The sequence below is a fragment of the Notechis scutatus genome, chromosome 3 (genome assembly GCF_049901735.1).
Source record: "Notechis scutatus isolate UNSWTSFEM ecotype Mainland chromosome 3, rNotScu1.2, whole genome shotgun sequence".
Lineage (NCBI taxonomy): Eukaryota > Metazoa > Chordata > Lepidosauria > Squamata > Elapidae > Notechis > Notechis scutatus.
Genome location: NC_142011.1, coordinates 193,833,788 through 193,859,930, shown reverse-complemented (window position 1 = coordinate 193,859,930; position 26,143 = coordinate 193,833,788). Strand labels below are relative to the sequence as shown.

Genomic DNA, 26,143 nt, shown 5'->3' with positions numbered 1-26,143 from the left:
AGACAGAACACCCAAATATTCCATGGTAATTCCTGATGGGGTGGGAGAGCACACTCCACTCCCTTCTAGCACTGATTATGTTACCTAGTTGGGTAATGAAACATCTCCAAGCAAACAACCAAGCTCAGAGAGCATCAGATCCTCCAGTTCAACCCTGATCTATAAATATTCTCTTCTATTCTCATTATGCTATCTGTTCTCCCCAATTTTTGAGCGTCTATACAAACACCAGTTGCAGTCCCGCATCTTTAATGCACTACATTAGTCTAGTCAGTATGCATGTTCTAAAGGCATGAATAAAATGTATTTATTTATTCAACTTGTTCTCCTACATCCACTGAAATCTCTTTCTTCAAGTCTTAGCATAGGAAATTTAGAGTTGCAGAATTACAACTTTATTTTCTAGGAAAAGTTATAATAGTCCCAGCGATGGCTTTTTGAGAACATATGGCTTCTGCTCAGAGGTGGTATTCAGCAGGTTCTGAGCAGTTCTGGAGAACTGGTAGCGGAAACTTTGAGTAGTTCGGAGAACCGGCAAATGCCACCTCTGACTGGCCCCGCCCCTATTTATTCTCTGCCTCCCGAGTCCCAGCTGATTGGCTAGGTCTTCTTTGGTTGCCCTGCACAGGAGAACGGAGCTGGAAAGCAGGTTAGTGGGGTGGGGAGGGAATGGGATTTTGCAGTAACCTTCCTCCAAGAGTGGGGAGGGAATGGAGATTTTGCACTATCCTTCCCCTGCCACACCCACCAAGCCACGTCCACCAAGCCATGCCCACAGAACTGCTAGTAAAAAAAGTTTGAATCCCACCACTGCAAGTTCTACTCCTAAAGGCAACATGGCCTGTCCCTAATCAGAGACGTCTGCAGTTACATTATCAGCTTCTTCCATTATTTTATAGGTTGCCAGTACAAATATTCTCAATCCCCGAGGATGTAGACAGTGGACTGTCTTAAGGTTTATTAAAGGAGATGACTTGGCTGGCCACTGTTCCAGAGAGGGTAATTCTCACAAACAGGACTGGAAGTGCTCGCAGCTGCCAGCAGCACCAGCTATGCTCCACTTTGAAGACTAGCACAGATTCCACTTTTCAAAAGCCCGTCTGTCTCTTCATGGTCTTGGCACAGCCTCCAGTCGCTTGCTCACCCACTACCCTGTCTAAGCCTTGCTCTAAAAATAATGCTGATGGGTTTTCCAGAAGCAGCCTTGCCTAGATCTGAAAACAGCTTTTGATCTTCAGAAGTTAAATCTCCGGCTTTCCCTTGGCGGAACAGACATCAATTATGCACCTTTTGTACAGTGGGCCATCTGGAAAAATAATGGTACGTTGGCTGAAGTTTGGCTCGGCTGGCTGGACAATGGCTTTCTTTTTCTTCTTCTCCACCTAACTGTTCACAGGTGGTCGGTTGGATTTATTAATCGATCTGTTCAGAAGAAGCTGAAGGCAGCAGGAAGGGAGGGAAGCAGTCGTACAGTGGGGATTTAAGATGAAAGAGCTGCTGGGAGAGACTTTTGCAAAATTAGATTGCTGTTTCCATTTAGATCAAAGAGTTAGCGAGGCCAGTTCTGGAGCAATTAATCTTCTTGAAACAGTCAGATGGGTAGTTCCTTCCAATTTCTGTTGCATGAGTTTTCGGATACCGGGTTCTATATTTCATGGAATTTGCCAATTAATTACAAGATAGGTTTATTTTTTCTTGCCTCATGTAGTGCCCAGGGACCTGCAAAAGTTGCTATCAAATTGTAATTTTTAATAGGAGAGAAGCTGAGCTTTATGACAGAGCCAGCATGCTTTGCAAATGATTTGGAATAAGACCTGTGGGATGCTCATGAGCACCACGTCTTCTTACTGTTGCTCATTAAAGCAGCCCAATCTTCTCCAGGCTTCCGTCTATAAAGCCTTAAGAATTCCACCCATTAAAGTTAATGTGACACTGAAAGCTGCTACTTCCTTGCTAAGGGTTACCGTAGTAGCTGGGCAGATTCGTGCTTAAGATGTTGCCTATTTTTCTCCCCCCTTCCCCTAGAGCCGTGATGGTGAACCTATGACACGCATGCCACAGGCAAACTTACCTCACTGCGTATGCGCAGCTTGTTTTTTTCCTGGTTGGTTTGAGGCCTTTTTTGGCCTCCCAGAGGCTTCAGAAAAGCCTCTGCAAGGTTTTTCAGGATGAATTATAGGCCCGTTTTGTGCAGGAAGTGAAAAAACGGGCCTATAATTCATCCTGAAAAGCCTTGCAGAGGCTTTTTGCAAGCCTCTGGGAGGCTGAAAAAGGCCTCAAACCAGCTGAAAAATCAGCTGTGAAGTGCAGTGCAGGTAAGGGGGTGGTGGTGGGGATTGTGCGCGCATGCACAGGGGGCATGGGGAGGGGGCATGCATTGCATTCTGGGTGCTGGCACGCGAGTGCGTGCGCGCTGGTGCACATGCAGTTTTGGGCACAGGAGCCCAAAAAGGTTAGCCACCACTGCCCTAGAGACTCACAGTGTCATTATTGTAGTTGTGGGGTTTAATTTAGATTAGGAAAGTAGTAAATGAAGGACATTTTTCCTGTTGCATTATTGTTTCATTTGGATCTAAAGCCCTCTGAGATGCACTCAGGAGGGAAAACAGGTAGTCCTTGACATACGAATGGTCACTTAGTGAGTGTTCAAAGTTATGATGTACCTACCTCTCCACGGGTATTTAGGACCCAGTTCTGAAGTTTCAATGCCCCCCCCCAATCATCTGACCACATTTCAAGTGCTCAGCAAGCCACCTGCAGTGATCCCCAACCTTTTTATGGCGCGGCCCGGTACCGGCATTAGCTGGGCTCACCGGAAGCACTTTTTCATCAAAAAGATGGCGGCGCCAGCGCTTCGGTGAGCTTTTCCGGGTAGAAATGGCTTTCTACCCAGAAAAGCTCACCAGAAGGCATGCCGCTATCTTTTTTGATGAAAAGTGCTTCGGTGAGCTCTCACCGAAAAGCTCACCGGAAGCACTTTTCCATCAAAAAAGATGGCGGCGCCCAGCAAGCCAGCGGCCCGGTAGGACTTGTTCCACGGACCGTACGTCCGCGGACCGTGGTTGGGACCCTGCACCTGTATTGATCCTGCTATTCATTTTTTTACAAAAACCAGCATCTACTTCCAGTTTTTGGCAAAAAAAAAAATCATCACAAAAAAGGTCATGAAATCAATTTGATCATGTGGGCGACCTGTTTTATGATTGTCATGACTTATGACCATAATGGGCAGGCTCCATTATTGTTGTAAGTCAAGGACTAACTACATTCTGTAGTTGTCTAGGATGTCTTCTCGGTCATTGAATCTGAGCAGCCTACTTTGTCACTGTGTCTAGGTAAAAGTGTCCATTGAAGATTCCCTTTGGCCACCCATCATAGCTGTTGGCAACGATCCAGCCTTACCTCCTTTTGCATCACAAATCAACCCATGTGCAATCTGTGGTCAGAAACAGAAGTCCATGTACAGTCCACTGCTAATAAAAGATTGGTCACTCTTGCATTGAAGAAGAACAGCACTCTGTAACTACTCGTAACCTGCAACTCAGGGAAAAGGCCACAGCTGATCTGCCAAACACTTGGTTTGCCAGTGTAAGAGGGCCCCAGTTTCACTGAACAAGTCCACAAGGCAAATAACAGCAGAGTGGAATGGAATTCATCAAGGGAAGGAAAAATAAGAGAGGATTATGAATGTATTCCATGAGGTTGTGTGCTTAAATACCAAAAGATAATTTGAGTTAACTGCTGATTGGCAACCAAGACGGAGTGCCTGCTTTTTCCTCGCTAAGCAGAGTCTGTAGGAAAGACATAAGGCAGCCAGGAACAGTATCACTGTGTAAGAAAAGCAACGAACACAAATAGGAATTGGCCAGAATCAGAGGTGGGATTCTACTGGTTCGGACCAGTTCTATAGAACCGGTTGTTATTATTCTGCACAGTTTGGAGAACCGGCAATTCGCACCACTGGCCTGAGAGCAGAGCTGAACCTTCCTTAGGACTGAAGCTTCTATTTTCCAGTGCAGACTCAGGCGGCAGATTGCAGAAAAGTAAATCTGCAAGTGACACTGTGATTCTGCAAGCAACTCAATCTGTCTGCCTGCTTTGCCTCTTTTGGGGTAAAAGTTGCTCTTTTTTTAAATAAAAAAATTCAATATTTACATAAACATTTACAATATTTACATACAAGCCATGCCCAGCCAGTCACATGACCACCAAGCCATGCCCAGTCAGCAAGCCATGCCCAGTCACACTACCAAGCCACACCCACAAATTAGGGCACACCCACAGAACCGGTTGTTAAGAAATTTGAATCCCAACCCTGGCCAGGAGAGTTTGTTAAGAGTTTTTCCCTGTAATGAAAAATATGTACCTGACTAACCTGAGACTAAGAGAAGAAAAATAAACAAATCTTATTGATGGTACCTTAAGAAATAAAGGTAGAGCTAACAAGATAGGACTCTCAGAAGTGACCGGCAATGCTTGTAACATGTTTGCGTTCCTCCTGCAGAACAAACTATATATTTGCAAGCAAGTTCAACCTTTCAGAAAAAAATTAAAGATGAAGCAATGAATGGCTTAGACTTCAGCTGTTCTTGGGCAGAGAACTACCTCTGGAGGCTGGCATTTTGCTTTACACTTAAGACAGCTCTCCTATTTAAAACCTACTTTATGAAATAAGCATCTAAAAAGAAAATAGGAAGAATAAAATTCAGTAAAACAAGAAACTTGTGGACTTCAAGGAAATTATCTACAGATGCCCCGGTGCCCAAAAGCACCATGTTCATCATCTCAGATACAAAATCTTACACAGCAGATTGTGTGTAGGATTCTAAGTGTCAAGTTTTCTATTTAAAACCAAGATGGAAAAGAGGGAGCTGTTACAACACCACTCAGTGCCTAAAATAAAGGTTCCTTTGGACTAATCTTCCCTTCTCCTGGTCTGTAAAAACCATGACTTACCTAGATTGTAGAGAGCATATTCACTCATGCCTCCAAAAGTTATGAGTTTGTCCGTGATCATGCTGGCTGAAGTAAAACTCAAAATAACTGTAAGGGGTTGCATTCAGTTGGGGCAACCTGGTGAGATCTACTTCTAAACTTCCCACCTAAGCGCTATGTAGGTCTGACTGGATAGAGAGGACCACTGGTTTGAAAGAGGGGTTAAAAAAGACACTATCTGTGTTAAAATTGAACAGCTCTTTCTCTCAACGGAGGGGGAGGAATATGACACTACGTATCTCCTGTTTACAACACAGTCCTTTCAGCAGCTCCAAAAAGGTTCCACACAGGGGTGGGATTCAAAAATCCCAACAACTGGCTCTCTGCCGGTTGCTGGCTGGGCGTGGCCAGGGTGGGTGTGGCCTATCAGAACTTCCAGAAGGATCATTTTTCAGCTTTCCAAGATTCCGGAGGCTTCCTTCAGGCCTCTGGGAGGGCGAAAACAGCCTCCCCCAGGCTCCAGAAGCCGGAAACAGGCCTATTTCTGGAATTCCAGGAGGGCCATTTTTAGCCTTCATGCAGATTCTGTACTTACCTGCATCCAAAACAGGCTGAGTGGAGTCTCCTGGGAGGGACGGGGTGGAGTGGGAGGGGCCAGTCAGTCAGTTCAACTACTGGTCCGGCAAACCAGAAGTAAATTTAACATCCAGTTCAGGCGAACCAGCCTGAACCGGCTGAATCCCACCCCTGGTTCCATACCTATTTGCACTCTGATTCAGGTGACCCAGAATAGCCAGATAAATCCCTTTGTGGCCTCAACAGCTCTCAGAGAGAGTGCTAACAAGCAGATGATTTCAAAGGAATATCTATCCTCCAACTATTCAGTCAGAACTGAAGAAGCTTCTTGGATGAAAAGCGAAATGTCTTCCTCAAGAAAAAAAGAAAAAAGCACAGCCCAATTGCCTTTTGAAAAGCACCTTTGAGACAACCATGAGCTGGATGACTGAGAATCTCCGTAGACAGAGGTGACCCTACTTTTCAAGACTGAATAAGGTCTGTCAGAGGCTGCCATCTGCTGAGATGCTAGCATGAATTAGAAGAAACAGCTCATAGGGTACTCAAGAACTAGTGGGAAGGATGCCAAAGCTCAAAATACCAGCCCCAAAACTCAATAAAAAAATGACCCTTCCTTTTATGATGAAAAGGAAAATTATTCAGTATGCGGCAAGTAATCATGTTAATTCAATGTGGATAGTTTCTGAACTGGCTCTGCCTGCTTTTTTATTGTGGCTCCATCCATTTGGTGTATCATTGAAGGATGTCACTCAAAAGACAAGGATTATACAAGGAATATATTCGTTGAAGGCCCTTGGTCGATTTCTCCCTGCCCTTCCTTGATCGTCTCGAACAGGGGTGTCAAACTCAAGGCTTGCAGGCCAGATCCGGCCTGCAGGGTGCTTAGATCTTGCTCCTGGGACCGCCCTGAAAACAGCGGCCCGGCCTGTGGTGCCTTTGCCAGAGAAAATAGTACCGGGAGGGCCGTGGAAGCTCTCCCGCTCTCCATCTTCACTGGCAGAGGGTTGCAGGAGGCCATCGCAGCCCAAAAACAGAGTTTGGGAGCCCATTTTCGCTGGCGAAGTACTTGGGCTACCACAGGTATCCCCGACATGAGTGATGTTGACCTGGCCACGCCCACCCTGGCCCCCTAAGGTCAAACACAATCCTGATGCGGCCCTTAATAAAATTGAATTTAACACCCCCTGGTCTAGAATCTAGCCTAGATTAAGGATATAAGCAGCAAAGCAGGTTCATCACCAGTAGATGGCAGTCATTATCTTCCTAACTAAAGAAAGCAAATGTGTGTATATCTAAATATGAAAGTGTGGAAGTTGGCTGCATTCTTTACATGTAACTCCCAGGATTTGGAACGTTTTAAATTTCTTTGCAAGGTTGCACAATCACACTTACTACCAGAAAGATTTGTAGACCGTTAGGCAGAATATACTAGACTTAATAATGCAAATATAGGATTCATTCCTAACTCTATTTGCAACATATAATCCAAAATAAAATATTGTTTTAACTCATTTTATACCCCAAGAATGGCAGAACTTTCTCCTGGCTAGTTGCTTTATGTCTTATGTCAAGAGATTTTCTTTAGTAATATCAATATTCACGGGGGCAGGAGAGGGTTATATAATGTATGCTTTTTATTTACATTTGTTGTTTCTAAAAAAGCCCAGGTCTTCTTGAGTTTACAGCAGTGATCCCCAACCGTTTTATGCCGCGGCCCGGTACCGGCATCAGCTGGGCGCCGCCATCTTTTGATGAAAAGTGCTTCCGTGACCTCACCGGAAGCACTTTTCATCAAAAAAGATGCGCCAGCTACGCTTTCGTGAGCTTTTCGGGTAGAAATGGCTTTCTGCCCGAAAAGCTCACCGAGCCGCTATACCCGCCATCTTTTTGATGAAAAGTGTTTCCGGTGAGCTTTCTACCCGGAAAAAGCTCACCGGAAGTACTTTTTCATCAAAAGATGGCGGCGCCCAGCAACCAGCGCCCGGTAGGACTTGTTCTGCGGCCGGTAGCGGTCCGCGGACCGGTGGTTGGGGACCCCTGATTTACAGTGTTTGCTTTCCCCCTTAGCACAAAAGCCAGCTGGCCTTTGATAGACTGTATGCAAACCGAATACTAAATCTGACTGTAGAAAATTGAGTGTTGACCAGAGGTGGGATTCAAATTTATTAACAACCAGTTCTGTGGACATGGCCTAATTTGTGGGTGTGGCTTGGTGGTCATGTGACTGGCTGGGCGTAGCTTGTATGTAAATATTGTAAATACACTGCTCAAAAAAAATAAAGGGAACACTTAAACAACACAATGTAACTCCAAGTCAATCACACTTCTGTGAAATCAAACTGTCCACTTAGGTAGCAACACTGATTGACAATCAATTTCACATGCTGTTGTGCAAATGGAATAGATAGACAACAGGTGGAAAGCATAGGCAGTTAGCAAGACATCCCCAATAAAGGAGTGGTTCTGCAGGTGATGACCACAGACCACTTCTCAGTTCCTATGCTTTCTGGCTGATGGTTTGGTCACTTTGGATTGCTGGCGGTACTTTCACTCTAGTGGTAGCATGAGACGGAGTCTACAACCCACACAATGGCTCGGGTAGTGCAGCTCATCCAGGATGGCACATCAATGCGAGCTGTGGCAAGAAGGTTTGCTGTGTCTGTCAGCGTAGTGTCCAGAGCATGGAGGCGCTACCAGGAGACAGGCCAGTACATCAGGAGACGTGGAGGAAGCCGTAGGAGGGCAACAACCTAGCATCAGGACCGCTACCTCTGCAAGGAGGGACAGGAGGAGCACTGCCAGAGCCCTGCAAAATGACCTCCAGTGGTCCACAAATGTTCATGTGGCTGCTCAAGTGGTCAGAAACAGACTCCATGAGGGTGATATGAGGGCCCGACATCCACAGGTAGGGGTTGTGCTTAAAGCCCAACACCGTGCAGGACATTTGGCATTTACCAGAGAACACCGAGATTGGCAAATTCACCACTGGTGTCCTGTGCTCTTCACAGATGAAAGCAGGTTCACACTGAGCGCATGTGACAGACGTGACAGGGTCTGGAGACGCCATGGAGAACGTTTTGCTGCCTGCAACATCCTCCAGCATGACCGGTTGGGCAGTGGGTCAGTAATGGTGTGGGGTGGCATTTCTTTAGGGGGCTGCACAGCCCTCCATGTGCTCGCCAGAGGTAGCCTGACTGCCATTAGGTACCGAGATGAGATCCTCAGACCCCTTGTGAAACCATATGCTGGTGAGGTTGGCCCTGGGTTCCTCCTAATGCAAGACAATGCTAGACCTCATGTGGCTGGAGTGTGTCAGCAGTTCCTGCAAAACGAAGGCATTGATGCTATGGACTGGCCCGCCCGTTCCCCAGACCTGAATCCAATTGAGCATATCTGGGACATCATGTCTCATTCCATCCACCAACGCCACGTTGCACCACAGACTGTCCAGGAGGTGGGGGATGCTTTAGTCCAGGTGTGGGAGGGGATCCCTCAGGAGACCATCTGCCACCTGATCAGGAGCATGCCCAGGCATTGTAGGGAGGTCATACAGGCACGTGGAGGCCACACACACTACTGAGCCTCATTTTGATTTGTTTTAAGGACATTACATCACAATTGGATCAGCCTGCAGTGTTTTTTTCACTTTAATTTTGAGTGTAACTCCAAATCCAGACCTCCATGGGTTGCTAAATTTGATTTCCATTGATAATTTTTGTGTGATTTTGTTGTCAGCACATTCAACTATGTAATGAATAAAGTATAAGAATATTTCATTCATTCAGATCTAGGATGTCTTATTTTTGTGTTCCCTTTATTTTTTTGAGCAGTGTATATATGTAAAGACTGATTTTTTTTTTTTTAAAGAGCAACTTTTACCCAAAATCAGGCAAAGCAGGCAGGCAGATTGAGCTGCTTGCAGAATCACAGCTTCACTCCCAGATCTATCTTTCTGCAATCTACTGCCTGAGCCTGCACTGAAAATAGAAGCTTCAATCCTAAGGAAGGTTCAGCTCTGCTCTCAGGCCACTTCTCCCTCCCCCAACCCCCTGAATGGGGTATTCATTGGGCCTCAGGTAAGCCTCCTGGGTGGGGTGGGTAGGTAGGCGAGGGGCCAGCTAGTGGTGCGATTTGCCGATTTTCCGAACTGCACAGAATTGTAACAAACTGGTTCTATAGAACTGGTCCGAACTGGGTAGAATCCCACCTCTGGTGTCGACCCTCCAAGCCAACTGAAATATATTGGAAGGGGGGGATCTATATAACTCCAACGTCCAATGACCTCTTGCCAGTCTCCATATTTAGAACTTTATCTTCACCCTTGTACAGGGCAAGTTGTCTTTGTAGTGTCTCTAAAAGATGTATAATTCTGTGCAGTATTTAAAGAAAACTTAGAAGCATAGGGCTGGATGGGACCTTCGAGGTCTTCTAGTTTAATCCCCTGCCCAAGGCAGGAGATCTTATACCAACCACACTGGAGAAATGGAAGCCCAACCTTTTCTTGAAAACCTGTAGCGATGGAGCACCTACAACTCTGGAAAGAAAGCTGTTCCGTTGATTAATTGCTCTCACGGCCAGGTAATTTCTCCTTAGCTCCACATAGGATCTCTCTTTAACAAGTTTGACACATTGCTTCTTGTCCTGCCCTCAGGTCAGAGGTGGTATTCAGCAGGTTCTGACCAGTTCCGGAGAACCGGTAGCAGCCATTTTGAGTGGTTCGCAGAACCGGCAAATGCCACCTTTGACTTGCCCCGCCCCCATCCATTCTCCACCTCCCGAGTCCCAGCTGATTGGCTGGATCTTCTTTTGTTGCCCTGCACAGAAGAACGGAGCTGGAAAGCAGGTTAGTGTGGTGGGGAGTGAATGGGGATTTTGCAGTAACCTTCCCCTGCCACACCCACCAAGCCACGCCCACAGAACCGGTTGTAAAAATTTTTGAATCCCACCACTGCCTCAGATGCTTTGGAGAGTTAAGTTTACTCCCTCTTCTCTGAGACTGCCCCTCAAATACTGGAAGTCAGGGTAGTTAAATGTCCCCCATTACAGCAGTGGTGTATTTTCCACATAGCTTAGCTAACTGATTAACAAAATGTTCATCTATTTTCTCTGCTTGATTGGGTGGCAATCGACAGGAATGTTATTTCTTTTTCGTCCAATATTTACCCAAATAGATTCAAGAGGGCTTTCATCTCTGGTATTACGCATTGCTGTAGAGGTCTAGTGATTTGTTACATACAATGCAATTCCTCCTCCTTTTTTGTTGGGTCTGATTCTTTTGAACTATTTATATTTATGTTTATATTGGCGAATTCCAAGGAGGGATTAAATAAATGGATGGCATCACCAACAGTGACCTTAAAATCTATCAGTGCTAATAAAAACATTCCCAGTTGCTGAAGACATGTCCCTCCCCCAACATGGATGTTGCCATATTTGTTTACTTGGAGAAGAAAAAGTCCATATATGTGTAGACACCAGATTGGGGAGGTCTGGTTCTGGTACGGTAATGGTAAAGGTCCCCCTCGCACATATGTGCTAGTAGTTTCCGGCTCTAGGGGGTGGTGCTCATCTCAGTTTCAAAGCCAAAGAGCCAGCGCTGTCCGAAGACATCTCTGTGGTCATGTGGCCAGCATGATTAAATACCAAAGGTGCCCAGAACGCTGTTACCTTCCCATCAAAGTGGTCCCTATTTTTCTACTTGCATTTTTACTTGCTTTCGAACTGCTAGGTTGGCAAAAGCTGGGACAAGTAACGGGAGCTCACTCCGTTACACAGTGCTAGGGATTCGAACCTCCCAACTGACTGACAAGGTCAGCATCTTAGCCACCGAGCCACCGCGTCCCTCTGCTTCTGGGACCATTTGCCAAAATCAGGACTTAGCATCTGCTGAAGCCAAGATGAGACAAAGAAGAGAACACAAACTTCAGGAAAAGAATGGCAAAAGAAGGGACAAAAATAGAGAGGAGTGTTTTAATTTGTGGGAGAAAAATGAGCAAAGAATTTTGCACTCAGTATGTTTTTAATGGCTGACACAAGTAACATTTTTTCCTGTTGGTAGTGAGGATTTCAACTCGGATGTGTCCAATTCCGGGCTGTAATAAACATCAAAGCGAGAAAGCATACTAGATTACAAGCATCTTTCGCCCATTTAGTTCAAACAATTAGTCCAGGGAATGTGACTTATGACAGGGTACTACATGCAGCCAAGGAAGGAAAAGGTGCATAGACCCCAAGTGACAATATTTTAAAGAGGCAACATTGTTTGAAGCACGATTTCAAAAAAAAAAAGAAATTCCACAGGAACTGAACTGGGTTATCTAGAAATCAAATGATAGACAGATGGGATCGGAAATCAAAGCATCTGACTCTTCCGCCCTGCCCCACAAATAGAGAAGATACATATTACTAAAGCAAAGGTCTTCAAACTTGGCAAGTTTAAGACTTGTGGGCTTCAACTCCCAGAATTCTTGTGCTAACATGACTGGAGGAGGAATTCTGGGAGTTGAAGTCCACAAATCTTAAAGCTGTCAAGTTTGAAGAAGGCTAGTCTGGTGATTTTTGAGCGGCTCATTCAACTGAGCTTTCGCACAAAAGTGTTGCTATTCTGAGGACAGTTCTTGTGACACACACAGCTAATAATGGACATCACAGGGTGTTGGATGGTGTTGCCTTGAGGACAACGGAATTCCACCTGGATTGTTTTTGTCGTGTGTGGCGTGCAGCACCGTCCATCGTTGCAGATGCCACAGTAACGGGGTTTATACATCTGGATGCTGGTGCAGTTCTGGTACGCCAGATGGGCAGCTGTGGGAGGCTTTATAGTTCGGAGGCATTTTTTCCCCTTCTACGAGGAAGCGCAGAACATTAATTAGGTGGACACTCACATTCAATTTGGTGCAACATAGCCGTGATACATTAAGATGGAACGGGTATTATTTCAATGGCTGGAGGCCACTTGTAATGCTTTTTGGGTTAGGATGGAAGTCAGACCGTCTGGGCAAGGATGCAAAATTAAGAAATCTGTGCAGAAAATGTTTATGGAGATTCTCAGTCATCCAGGCACCAAAAAAACCCATGCGGCGTCTGCAGGCTTTTTGCAGCAAAAATTACTGACCTCTGGCTATCCTCCACTTCTCCAAAGTGCCACTGCCGCCGTACTCTAGGCGCCGGCCATGCAGGCTCACCCCGTTGACTGCTGCACCACTCCGCTTGGACTTGCTTGGGCAACTCCCTCCGGTGCAGCGGGCTCAATGGGGTGGACCTGCGGGGCCAGCGCCTGGAATGCGGCACTGCAGCCGCACCGAAAAAAAGACGCGGCGGCTGGAGGCATTTGTGACAAGGGTGACATGGGCTGATGGGGAGCCCAGCGACAACAATGGCTCAGCCCTGGCTTGCCTTCCCTGGCAGCCAGCTGCAGGAGGAAGGTAAAGTCACAGCTGTGGGATGACGAAAGAGGGGGTCGTGGGGGAAGAAACAGGGAGATTAAGGGCCGGGGCCTCTGAAAGGGGAAACGGGGTGATGCAGGATTAGCCCAGGCCTTTGACATATTAGGCCATGCCTGCCTGGGCAGAAAATAGGTAGGTAGGTTAGGGAAGGGATAGAGAGGGAGGGATAGAGAGAAAGAGAGAGAGAAAGAGAGAGAGAGAAAAGAAAGAGAGAAGGGGGGAAAGAGAGAAAGAGGGAAAGAGAAGGAACAGACAAAAAAGAAAAGAAAGAAAAAGGGAGAAAGGAAGAGAAAGGAAGAAAAGGAATAGACAAAGAAAGAGGGGGGATGGAAGGAAGGGACAGAAAGAAAGAGAGGGAAAGAGAGAAAGAGAAAGAGAAAAATGAGAGAAATAGAGGGAAAGAGAAAGAAAAAGAGAGGGGGAGGAGAAAGTGAATGGGATATGGAGGGAGGGAGGGAGAGAGAGAGAGAGAAAGAGAGGGAAAGAGAAAGAGAGAAGAGACAAGAAAGAAAAGAAAGAGAAAAGTGAAAGAAAGGGAGAAAAGGGATAGACAAAGGAAGAGGGGAGGATGGAAGGAAGGGACAGAAAGAAAGAAAAAAGGGAGGGAGGGAGAAGGGGCTAGAAGGGTGTATGTGTGTGTGTGTGTGTGTGTGTGTGTGTGTGCGCGCGCGCATGACTGTCAAAACTCCAAAAACAGGTCAAGTAGCTCTGGGGAGGTCAGTCATAAATCAGAACACTTGCTAAGCAACCAGCCATTAAGCGAGAACCACTTGCATTTGGTTTGCCAGTCACATGGCCACCTGGCCACGCCCACCCGGTCACATGACCACCAAGCCACACTCACAAATTAGGCCATGCCCACAGAACCAGTTGTTAAGAAATTTGAATCCCACCCCTGGGTGGGGGGCACTGAGGATGACTTTGTAGCACCAAGGGGGTGGTGGACTGAAAAAGTTTGGGAACCACTGATCTAGTCCATGGGTCTCCAAACATGGCAACTTTACAACTTGTGGGCTTCAACTTCTGGAATTGCTTAGCCAGAATTGTCAGAGTTGAAGTCTTAAAGTTGCCAAGTTTGGAGACCCTAATCTAGTCCAGAATATTTCCCATAGTGGCTCAATCTAAGACACCCAGTACACTCACAAACAGGGTTGGTAAAATATAATTGAAATAAGGAACCTGATAACCCTCTCAACCTTTACCTCCAAGCCAAAGTTCTATGTGCTCTTCTCTCCAAAATTAATACAGATTAGCACTATCACTTGGACATGCTGTAAGCCATACCTTATCAGGTAGTGGACTCTTTTCACAGGGGCGCACTTCACATAGCCTCATCTCTTTCACCATCTCACACATTGGGTTCCTGTTGGTGACTCTGGTGGAGGCTCCCATGCCACAGCTGGTAGAACAGGCACTCCATTCCGTTGTCTGCTCAATGCAGTTAGAACTGGAGTCGGAACCTTCAGTCCTCGAGGTAGCTTCCTGTCTGAATCCTGAAGGCAAAATCGCCACAGTGAACTGCTCAGTTGCCCAGAGGTTCTCACACAGGAAAAGATTAAGATATTAGCTGCAAACTGGAAAGGATATCATTGGCTATCAGTGCGTTGCTCAATCATGTCCTGCAGGCTACTAAACACTTTTTTAAAATCACCCTGTAATCCCTTTGACTCGGGGGAAGAATGGAGCTGAGCGTTTATAGGCCGGAAGCCCTTCCTGATGCCTGTGCGGAGTTCACAGCAGATATTTTCTCTTTGCACCCCCATAGAAAAACATCTGTTGCTGCCTAGGATTGAATTCTCAATCTTCCGAGTGGAGACGAAGACTATAATTTTTACACAAAACTCCAAACAAATTCAGCCATAAGGGCCACCCGAGGAAACGTATTATACTGGTCCTACTGCACATGAATCACATTTGTAGTTTCAATCTATTTCTGGGTCTAATTTAAGTTGCTGTCATTTGTAAAGTTCTAGGACAGGGGTGTCAAACTCAAGGCCTGCAGGCTGGATCCATCCTGCAGGGTGTTTTAAATCTGGTTTGTAGGGCTGGCCTGGAAATATCAAAGGACCAGCCCGCAGTACCTCTGCACACAAGGGCTTTGTGGAGGCCCCCATGAGGCCCCTGTGCTGCCCATTTTTGACCAGCAGTGTGCTGCTGCAGGCCGGGGAGCCAAAAATGGGCCATGCGGGGGCCTCATAGGGCTTCTGTGAGGCCCATTTTCGGCCAGGAAAGTGCTGCAGGAGGCTAAAAATGAGATTTGGGCAGGGGGCAAGCCCATTTTGGCTGGCAGGGTGCTGCAGGAGGCATCTGTCCCATCTCCTCCCGTTCTCCCTGCCAGCCCACAGAGGAGAATTACAATGCTGATTCGGCCCTCAAAGAAATCAAGTTTGACACCCCTGTTCTAGGTTACTAAAAAAGCAGGAAAATAATAGGACCATGATGGTGAACCTAGAGACATTTGTGCTGGCTCGCGAGCTGCAGGCAAACTTATCTCACTGCACACGTGCGTGCCTCACAGCTGATTTTTGGCTGGTTTGAGGCCTTTTTCGGCCTCCCAAAGGCTTAAGGAAGGCTTCTGCAGGCTTCTACAAGCATTGTAGGCCGAAATCTAGCTCCGTTTCGTCATTTCTGTTTTTTTCGGAAAAACCGGAAGTGACGAAACGGGGCTACATTTCGGCCTACAAGTTTGTAGAAGCCTGCAGAACCTTCCTCAAGCCTTTGAGAGGCCGAAAAAGGCCTCAAACCGGCCGAAAATCAGCTGTGAGGCGCAGTGCAGGTAAGGGGGCAGAGAGGTGGGGTGGGTGGGTGATTGTGCGCACATGCGCAGGGGATGTGGGGGCCGCACATTGCCTTCTGGGTGCTGGCATGCGAATGCGAGCGTGCAAGCGTGCACACAATTTTTGGCACAGGAGCCCAAAAAGGTTAGCCACCACTGTAATAGGATATCTGAAATGCCATCTTCTTCCAACATGGCCCAGTCCAAAACTACCACATACAAGTGCTCCTTGACGTAGAACAACAGTTGACAATAAAACTTGCGTCACTAAGCAATGTGGTCATTAAGTGCTCACTGCTATGACCTTTTCCCCATGGTTGTTAAGCAAATTACGCAGCTGTTTAAGCAAACCTTGCTCCCCCGATTTTGTCAGAAGCTCCCATGGAAGTTTGCAAATGGTGATCGTGTGGCTCCAGGATGCTACAACTGTCATGACTATATGCTGGTTGCCAGCGCCCAAATTTGAGCGCATGGATGCTGCAACAATTGTAATTGTGAAGACCTGTTGTAAGTCATTTTTTCAGTGCTGTTGTAACTTCAGTCGCTAAACAAATGGTCATAAGTGGAGGACTACCTTATAAGTCACCATCAAAAGACATGAGGTGGATGAAGATGATAAAATAAGAATTTACTGCGGAGGAGAAAACTAACCAGGGAAATAGAAACATTACATTTAGTTTCCAGCTGTTATGTTATTTTCTCTTCTGAATGTTCATTGATGTAAGGGTGGACAACTCATTTCTCTTCCTCAAGGTGTTTATTGTCTTCTCTTTTGTACACCACATTGATTAAATATTTGTTTAGTTTGCTGCCTTGGGTAGCTTAGGATCAAGAGGAAGTCTATAAATATTTCCATATGAGTAAACTGTAATTTTAAAAAATGATTTTCAAAAAATGATGCATTTTGTAATATAGCAAGGATAACCTTGACTGGGAGGTCCCAAATCTATACTCAAGGCAGATGTGTAGTCAATCTAATATAGACACTGAAGGGCTGCATTCCTTTAATAGGCTAAACTTAATGTTATATAAAGATAGCCCTTGACTTATGACCACAATGGAGCCCCAAATTTTGGTTGCTAAGCGAGACAGCCGCTAAGATAATTTTGCCTCACTTTATGACCTTTTTTGGATACAGTCGTTAAGTGAATCATTGCAACTGTTAAGTTAGTAACACAATTGTAAAGTGCATCTCACTTCCCCATTGGCTTTGCTTGTCAGAAGGTCGCAAAAGGGGATCGCATGACCCTGGGACATGGCAAGCATCAAACTATGAGTCAATTGCTAAACATCCGAATCTTGACTGTATGGGGATGTGTGAAAAACGGTCATAAATCACTTTTTTCAGTGCCGTTGTAACTTCAAAACGGTCACTAAATGAACTGTTGTAAGTCAAGGACTACCTGTATAACATTAGCTACTTGCAAAACTTCACAGCAATGCATAATTAATACCAGCCATTAAAGAAAAGTAAAAAAATAAAATAAAAGCACACATGAAAACATCATGTAAATATATATACAGGATAAAAATAAGCAGGGATGGGTTTCTACCGGTTCTGTCCACCTCTGTAGAACCGGTAGCTCTGAAGAGCAGCAAATATAGAACTGGTTCTATGTCTGCTGATGTTTTTGCCCATCTGCCCACCCAGGCTCTTACCTGATCTTTATTTCCTGATTTTTCAACTTCAGCTGTCGAACGAGGCACAGCTGCAGTTAAAAAAGCAGGAAAAGAGGGCTGTTTCAAAGGCTGCTTCTCTGCACGCAGCATGCTGATGACGATTTACAGGCGTGCAGCTTGCAGCGTGCATGGAAGCCCGTAAATCCCGAACCGGAAGTTAACCCTGTCGTATCCCACCCCTGAAAATAAGCCGTAATCAGATAACAGATAATCAGAGTTGGAAAGGATCTTGTAGGTCATCTAGTCCAACCCTCCTCCCTGCCCAAGCAGGAGACCAAATAAAAGCAGCAATTAAAATTCATACTGCTAGCAGTATTGTTATTTGAAGTTTTGGGAGAATAAAAATGATTCTGTCTTAAGAAAGGCCTTATGTGAAAGAAAGGAACAGCTAGACTGTTCCTGGTCACTGTTTTCTTAGCTAGGAAAATAAATATTTTTAGATTTCAGAGCTATGACTAGACCTCCAAAGATTTGACCATTGTTCTCAGAGTCTTAAAATAAACCACTAAAGTGCAATTTTTCATGACACAGAAAGAGAAATTTTGGACCGAACATAACTTTAAAATAATTCTCAATTTCATTTCAATCCTACGATTGACCCTCCTAATTGTTCAACTATGGCCCAGTGCTTGTCCCTCCAGGATTCACAGATTCAATGTTGCTTTTCAAATTTCTCCTCACAACCTTAAGAATTAAAAGCTTCAAGGCATCAGTTTTCATGTTCCATAAATGTCTACTTGTGATGATCCGGGGCGTGGCCCAAAGGCAACACAGTCAGATAATCAGTAGGAGTCCCTTTATTACCTCCAACTTTGCCCCCAATGTCCTGGTTACCTTCTGGTCTGGAGAAAAAGTCTCCCAGGAACAGTCTTTGGCTGCAGAGATTCAAGTCCAAAATGTTATCAACAAAAACTTTAACTATAAGTCCAACTCAAGGCAAGATGAGGTAATTAATCCGGCAGGGCAAGAGAAGGAATTGCAGACGTGAAGGAACGACAGTAAATCAACCTGGTTGGGAGATTCCAGGAACGCAGATAAGCACAGTCAACACAAGATAAGCTCACGTTTGTTCCCAGCAAACGCCGCTCTCAGCTTGCATCTTTTAAAAACTCTCATTCCCAGATGTGCTTAATGAAGGGAATCAGGGCCCTTTCCTCCCCTGTAAGCCATGCAACCCACATTGCTCTCTTCTCCGTTCATCCCTGCATGCCCTAGGATGAAGAGGGGGTGGGCCTGGGTCTTACTCTGAACTCCCTCTCCCTTATTCTACCTCTCCCTTGTTCTACCTCTCTCCTGCTCTGCCCAGCCGGACTTTGCCCTTCCCCAGTTTCCTCCGCAGCCAACGGAGCCCCACTCCCACTCCCTGTCAGCTATTCATCTTTTTCCTCAGATTCAGACTCCAACAGGGGTATGACACTTCTGTTCGTCCAATGCAGTTGTCAAAAGTTACCCAGTATCCTTACTGCTTCGAAGTTACAACACTGAAAAAATGACTTATGGTCATTTTTCACACTTACGACCTTTGCAGCATGGTCACATGATATACATTCTGATGCTTGACAACTGACTCACATTTATGACGCTTGCAATGTCCCGGGGTCTTGGGATCACCTTTTGCGACCTTCTGACAAGCAAAGTCAATGGGGAAACCAGTTTCATTTAACAACCGTGTTACTAATTTAAGAACTGCTGTGATTCACTTAACAAATGTGGTGAGAGAAGTCGTAAAGTGGGGCAAATCTCAACAAATTTTTCACTCGGCAACATACATTTTGGGCTCAATTGTGGTCATAAGTTGAGGGCCACTTGTATTTGTAGCTCAGGGTTGAAATGAAGAGTCCTTGAGCTTAGAACCAAGCTCAAAGAACACCAAGGAACTTTCATTTATTTTCTGTTTCTGGCCTTTGGTTGTTATAAAGTTGGAATGTATATCCATGTGTGCCACATCTGACTGTTTTGTATCGACAGCCATAAAGCAATTTCATTAAATGCCTATTTTCTTTTAGGTGTCTTTTGAGTCAATCTTGACGTCTTGTGATTGACTGAAGCCCTGTAGTTTCCTTAGGGAGATTTCAGAAGTAGTTTGCCATTGCCTTTTTTTTAGGGCTGAGAGGAAGGGGCTGGCCCACAATCATCCATGCTGAAGGTGACATGGTCTCCCAGTTTTTAGCCTACTGCCCTAACCACTATACCAAACTGCCTCTAATGTCATTCCTTATTACAGGACATGGGGGGGGAGGGGGGAGAAGAAAGCTTTTAAGTTAAGTCTTTCCCACAATACTAGAAGGTTTTTAACAATATCACACTGATTTCACATGAATCTTATGCTGTAAGATTTAAATCGGAAGTTTTATGAGTGGCAGAATCTGGTGGCACAGAACTAAAAACAAATCCTGGTCTTGGATGACTAATTCCACATGGCTTTTAAGCATATTTAAGCATTATATTTTAAGCATTATATTTAACCAGAGCCATCTTAAAAACTGAACATTTGATTTAAGGTTGTTTTGCCATGCTGAGAAGGAAGCCAACATAAGCAAGATTTCTCCAGTCTCCCATAGCATGCATAGTGACTTTTCCAATACAGTCCAGAGAGGCACAACCATTTTAAGGCTGAAGGCCTTACTTGGTCCTTGAATAATGTGCCAAGAAGTGTACTCTAAAAATAATTTAGGGCCAGGACAAAGAAATGTGAATCAGGAGGAGGAAGAGGAGGAGGAGGAGGAGGAGGAGGAGGAGGAGGAGGAGGAGGAGAGGAAGAGGAAGAGGAAGAGAAGAAGAAGAAAAAACAACTTAACGTGATTGGGTATTAAATGCAAGTAATAGGGAACAATGTCCCTTTCAATACAGATAGTCCTTGACTTATGACCAAAACTGACCGAAACATGACCTATGGCTAAGCAAAACAGTTAAGTGAGTTTTGCCTTATTTTATGACCTTTCTTGCTAGTTCTTAAGTGAGTCACTGCAGTTGTTAAATTAGCACAGGCAGCCCTCGACTTATGACCCAAAATTTCTGTTGCTAAGCGGGATATTTGTTAAGTGGATTTTGCCCCATTTTATGACCTTTCTTGCCGCATTTGTTAAGTGAATCGTTGCAGTTGTTACTTTAGTAACAAGGATGTTACAGTGAATCTGGCTTCCCCATTGACTTTGTTTGCCAGAAAATCACAAAAGGAGATCGCATGACTCCAGGACACTGCAACCGTCATAAATATGAGTCACTTGCCCAAGCATCTGAATTTTGATCCCATGTCCATGGGGAGGCCACAATGGTCTTATGTGTGAGAAGTGGTCATAAGTCATTTTTTTTCCCAGTGAAGTTGTAACTTTGAACAGTCACTAAACAAACAGTTGTTAAGTCGAGGATTTCCTGTAATATGGTTAAGTGAATTTGGTTTCCCCATTGACTCTGCTTGTCAGAAGATCCCAAAAGGGGAATCACGTGATGCCAGAAAACTTTAACTGTCATAAATATGAGCCAATTGCCAAAAGTCTCAATTTGGATGATCATGTGAAAAACTGGTTATATAGTAAGTCACTTTTTTCAGTGCCGTTGTAACTGCCAATGGTCACTAAATAAACTGTTGTAAGTCAAGGATTAGAAACAAACTTTGAACGGCTCCTAGGGCTTCCATATCCATTCTACTCTTTTAGATCAACTTCCTGCAAGGAATTAAGTTCTCCTACTCTTCATTTCTTCTGTAAGAGATCTGAGATCTGTAATACTACATGAAACAAAATCAAATAGCAATAGTCATAGCACTTAGACTTATCTACCGCTTCACAGTGCTTTACAGCCCTCTCTAAGCAGTTTACAGAGTCCACGTATTGCCCCCAACAATCTGGGTCCTCATTTTATCCACCTCAGAAGGATGGAAGGCTGAGTCATCCTTGAGCCTGGTGGGATTCGATCTGCCAAATTGCAGGAGGAGTAACTTGCAGTACTGCACTCTAACCATTGCACTACCAAGACTCCAACTGCACTGAGATAGATATCTATCAATGGTGGGATTCAACCGGTGTTACTACCGGTTCGGTGACTATGTTTTGTGCGCGCGTACTCTTGTCCGCTGCTCTTCAGAGCTACCGGTTCTATAGAGCTGGGCAGAAGCAGTAGCATCTCACCCGATATGTATGTTCTTATCTGCCATAAATTCCCAAGAATTGTGCCCCTCCATGACTGGCTTTGATAAGTCACAACAAATGCAAACAGAACCAAGGGTACTTTCTACCATATGTGGTGGTTATGCCCAGAAACTCAAAAGTACTGGACCAAAATATGGAGTTGGTTACAAGAAATAGTGGAAAATCAGATAGAGTTTAAACTGGAAACGTTCTTGTTGAGAATAATTAAAGGGAAATACAGTAAAAAGATTAAATATATTCTATTATACATATTGACAGCAACAAGGATAGCATTCGCATAATGTTGGAAATAAAATAACACGCCCTCAGAGGAATTAGTAATTCAAATTTTTTTAGATTGTGCTGAAATGGTGCTGTAATTTTAACTTACGTTAAAATTAAAGGATAAAAAAGAGTCAGAGTATTACGAAGTTTGGGACAATTGGTACAAATGGTTGAACAATAGAAATAAGAATAAAGGAGATAAGAAAATTATAGACAAATGTATATCAATGTATATATTTATATGAGATTGGTATATGTAATAATGATGTCACTGTACCGTTAATGTTAAGATGAAGATTTGTAAAATGCGAAAAAGAGTAATAAAAAAATAGATAAGTCACAACTTATCTATTTAGAAGAGTCACAAGAGCACAGCAGATGCCTCTGAAGAAGCAAAGACACTACTCTACAAACCTTTACACACCTTCCATTGCAAAGTCTGCAGCGTCCTCTGTTTTAGGATCACATGACCATTGTTCACAGCATTCCTTGGGGACTTCCACTTTCCTTGGGAAGGGGCATTTGGGGCCAGGAAGCAACAAATCAACTTTGCAGAGGGGCACACAGCTGATCTGTCCATCCCTGCAGGTACAGTGGTATTTACAGTTGGGCTGGAAGGTCTCACCACTTCGATAAATAGTCCCATCAAAAACACAGTTGTCTCCTTCAAGATCTGAAGCAGAAGAAAAAAACAACACACACACACAAATCAATCAAGCTGTGTGCGAATCTAGCCCAGGGGTCTTCAAACTTGACAGCTTTAAGACTTGTGGACTTCAACTCCCAGAATTCTCAGCCAGAATAGCTGGCTGTAGAATTCTGGGAGTTGAAGTCCGTAAGTTTTAAAACTTGCCAAGTTTAAAGACCCTTGATCTAGCCTGTTTGGAATTCTCAGGTATCTCTAGCAAGAGCAGGGAAGAAAACCAGTGTGAAAAAGATCTGAAATCTAGCAAAAAGATCAAGCCACCTTCAAGCTGAATTCAACTCCTAGAGATTTCATGCACACCCATACAGCATTCTTGGCACCACTGTGGCCATTGCCTTCTTGATTTATGGAGATTCCCAGTCATCCAGGTCATGGTTGTCCCAAGGGTGCTTTTTGAAGAGGCAACTGAACTTTCTGCTTTTTCTTTGAAGACGTATCGCTTCTCATCCAAGAAGCTTCTTCAGGTCTGACTGAACATTTCCCCACCATCTAGTCAGAGCTGAAGAAGCTTCTTGGATGAGAAGCGAAATATCTTCAAGGAAAAAACCAGAAAGCCCAGTTGCCTCTTCAAAAGGTACCTTTGGGATGCCTCCTTGATTATTATTTGGATTTTTCAGTCTGCCCCAGAATTCACTGACAGTCTCCCATCCAAAGAGTAACCAGACCTTTATCTACTTAGCTACGCTGCCCAGGCAAGCTTTTTTAGGTGGGTTATTTTTTTAATTGAGATAGATCAGAAGCCCCTAGCCTTTATATTAGGCAAAAGACAGCACAAGCAACAATCCACCAAAACATAGATCAATTCAAGATAAAATAATGGCTAAATTCAACTACAAGACTGAATTAACTGACATTTACAGCCAAACCAAAATGTGGTTTAATTCAAATTCAAATATAGCCGTCCCCCCCCCACCTTCTATTACATTAAAAATTACAATGGGAAGAGGGTGCAAACTGAGAACTTCAGTTCAGGCCAGGAGTGGCAAACCGTCTTTCAAGCAGCAGTAACTGCTGTGGAAGCGTTTCTCACCTTGGTAACTCCTCAGGTGCCTGGACTTCAATTCCCAGAATTCTTAATGCTGACTGGGGAATTCTGGGAGTTGGAGTCCAAACATCTTAAAGCTGCCAAGGTTGGGAAACCCTGAGGAAGAACAGGCCACATTTTGCCTTTAAAGCAGGGGTCCCCAAACTTGGCAACTTTTAAGACTTGTGGACTTCAACTCCCAGAATTCCTCAGTCAGCATTAAAAATTCTGGGAATTGAAGTCCAGGCACCTGAGAAGTTGCCAAGGTGAGAAATGCTGCCACAGCAGTTACCGCTGGCTGAGGAATTCTGGGAGTTGAAGTCCACAAGACTTAAAGTTGCCAAGATTGGGGACCCCTGCTTTAAAGAATGGGGATCATGGGAAGCCTCAGAGTGTTTCATTGGGAAATCTTGTGGATCTCAGACTCCTCTTCTCCCAAACAGGGTGTCAGCCTTCAAGATTTTCTACCTTTGCTTTGCATCTTTCGGCTGCCATAAGTAATGGGGGGGGGGAGGGGAGAAAAGTATGGGAAGCGAGCTGGAGGTGATTCAAACCAGTATTGTATAAACTGAGGAGGGGGGAAGAGTACATTCTTGCTTAGGTTTGTATTTCTTGCTTAGCTTTTTCTTCTCTGCGCAGCTGCAAACCTTTATCAAAGTATGCCAAGGTCAACTGACAGAAACTTCATCACCACCTGAAGATGTCCACATGATGATATTCACAACTTTTAACTGGAAGAACCATTTGAACTATTGGGGGTGGGAACATTTCCATCACTTTGTATATGTGATTTACGCGCCTATTTCCTCAGATTCAGAATCCTCTTGTTGCTACCACTTCATTTCCAGTAAAAGATATCTTTTCTCTAATTAAAAGAGTCTAAGTATTTCTTTCTTGGATTTTGAATGGAGCACCAGCTGACATTATTCTGAATCTGAGGAAATAGGCACGTAAATCACATATACAAAGTGATGGAAATGTTCCCACCCCCAACAGTTCGAATGGTTCTTCCAATTAAAAGTTGTAAAGGGTCCTTTCCTTCTATTTCCCATTTCTTATTTTCTATTTTCCGTTTCTTGTTTCTTATTTCTTATTTTCCGTTTCCTATTTTCCATTTCCTATTTTCCATTTCTTATTTCCTATTTTCTATTTCTTATTTTCCATTTCTTATTTTCCATTTCTTATTTCCTATTTTCCATTTCTTATTTCTTATTTTCTATTTCTTATTTTCCATTTCTTATTTTCTATTTTCCATTTCTTATTTTCCATTTCTTATTTCCTATTTTCTATTTCTTATTTTCCATTTCTTATTTCCTATTTTCCATTTCTTATTTCCTATTTTCTATTTCTTATTTTCCATTTCTTATTTCCTATTTCCTATTATTTCTTAGTTTCTATTTTCTAATTCTATTTTATTTCCATTTCCATTTCTTCCTTCTTATTTCTATTTCCCCAGTCACTGGGGAAGCCCATCTATGAAGGTAAGCCACCCACGAGGAAGAAGGCTCCCTCAGAAGCTCCCTCTCCCTCCGAGAGACAGCGCCTCTCGGGCTGGGAACTACAGGAAAGCCCCGTCCAAGAGGCCGAAAGTGCCTGCAGGGGAGAGCGAGAGCCATTTACCCATACAGACGCCCAGACCGGCTTCCCTTCCCGCCCCGCGGTCGCAGTACAAGCCGGCGCTCTCGTCGCAGGGCGTCGCTTCGGAGCAGTTCTCCCCGCGTTGCCGGGCGCAAGTCAGACAGCAGGAGCAGCCGTCCAAGACCGGCGGCACGCCGGGCGCGCAGGCGGGCGGCTCCGCGGGGCACTCGCACGGCAGGCGGCACCGGCGCTCCGGGCTGCGATCCTGCAAAAGAGCAAAGAGCCAGAGGCGGCGTCAGCGGAGGCCTCACTTTCCCCAACCGCGCAGCTCCGACGCGCAAAGGCAAACCTCGGCCAGGGTCCACGGGGAGAAGAGGAAGAGGAGGAGGAGGATGTTCGGCGCCTGGGACCCGGAGAGGCAGCCGAGCCGCATCTTAGGCAGCCGCTCCCACCCCGCGTCTCCCTGCGCCGCCTTCCCCATCGCGGTGGATGCGGCTCGCCAAGCGCGCACGTCCCCCACCCCGGGAGCCTGTTTATACCCGGCGCCTCCACGATCCGCCTCCGCCGGTTGGATGCGCGGCAGGCGCAGCTGAGCCAATGGCGGCCTGGGGTGTCTTGTTCGGGCGCCGGGCTGTAAACATGGCGGCGGAGAATATTTGATTTAACAAGAGTTGGAAGGGACCTTGTAGGTCATCTAGGCCAACCCCCCACCACACCCAAGCAGGACAGTCTATACCAGGGATCTCCAACCTTGGCAACTTTAAGACTTGTGGACTTCAACTCTAAGTATAGTATATAAAATCATACATTGCAATGTCCTACCTGTCAATGAATACTTCAGCTTCAGCCATAACAACACAAGAGCACACAATAGATACAAACTCAAGGTTAACTGCACCAAACTTGATTGTAGGAAATATGACTTCAGCAACAGAGTGGTCAATGTCTGGAATACTCTACCTGACTCTGTGATTTCTTCCCCAAACCCCAGAAACATTAACCTTAGCCTGT

The 26,143-nt window shown here is 44.9% G+C and overlaps 1 protein-coding gene across 1 annotated transcript; it reads right to left on the bottom strand.

Moving 5' to 3' along the window:
• Positions 1 to 11,469: 11,469 nt before the first annotated feature.
• CCN3 (cellular communication network factor 3) lies at positions 11,470 to 25,645 on the bottom strand. The gene is made up of 5 exons (XM_026688896.2): positions 25,482 to 25,645; positions 25,175 to 25,397; positions 22,249 to 22,497; positions 14,241 to 14,449; positions 11,470 to 12,355 (listed from the first exon to the last, which is right to left on the bottom strand). Exons 1-5 carry the CDS (start codon positions 25,611 to 25,613, stop codon positions 12,083 to 12,085), a joined length of 1,086 nt encoding a protein of 361 aa, XP_026544681.2. The 5' UTR covers positions 25,614 to 25,645; the 3' UTR covers positions 11,470 to 12,082.
• Positions 25,646 to 26,143: the final 498 nt, after the last annotated feature.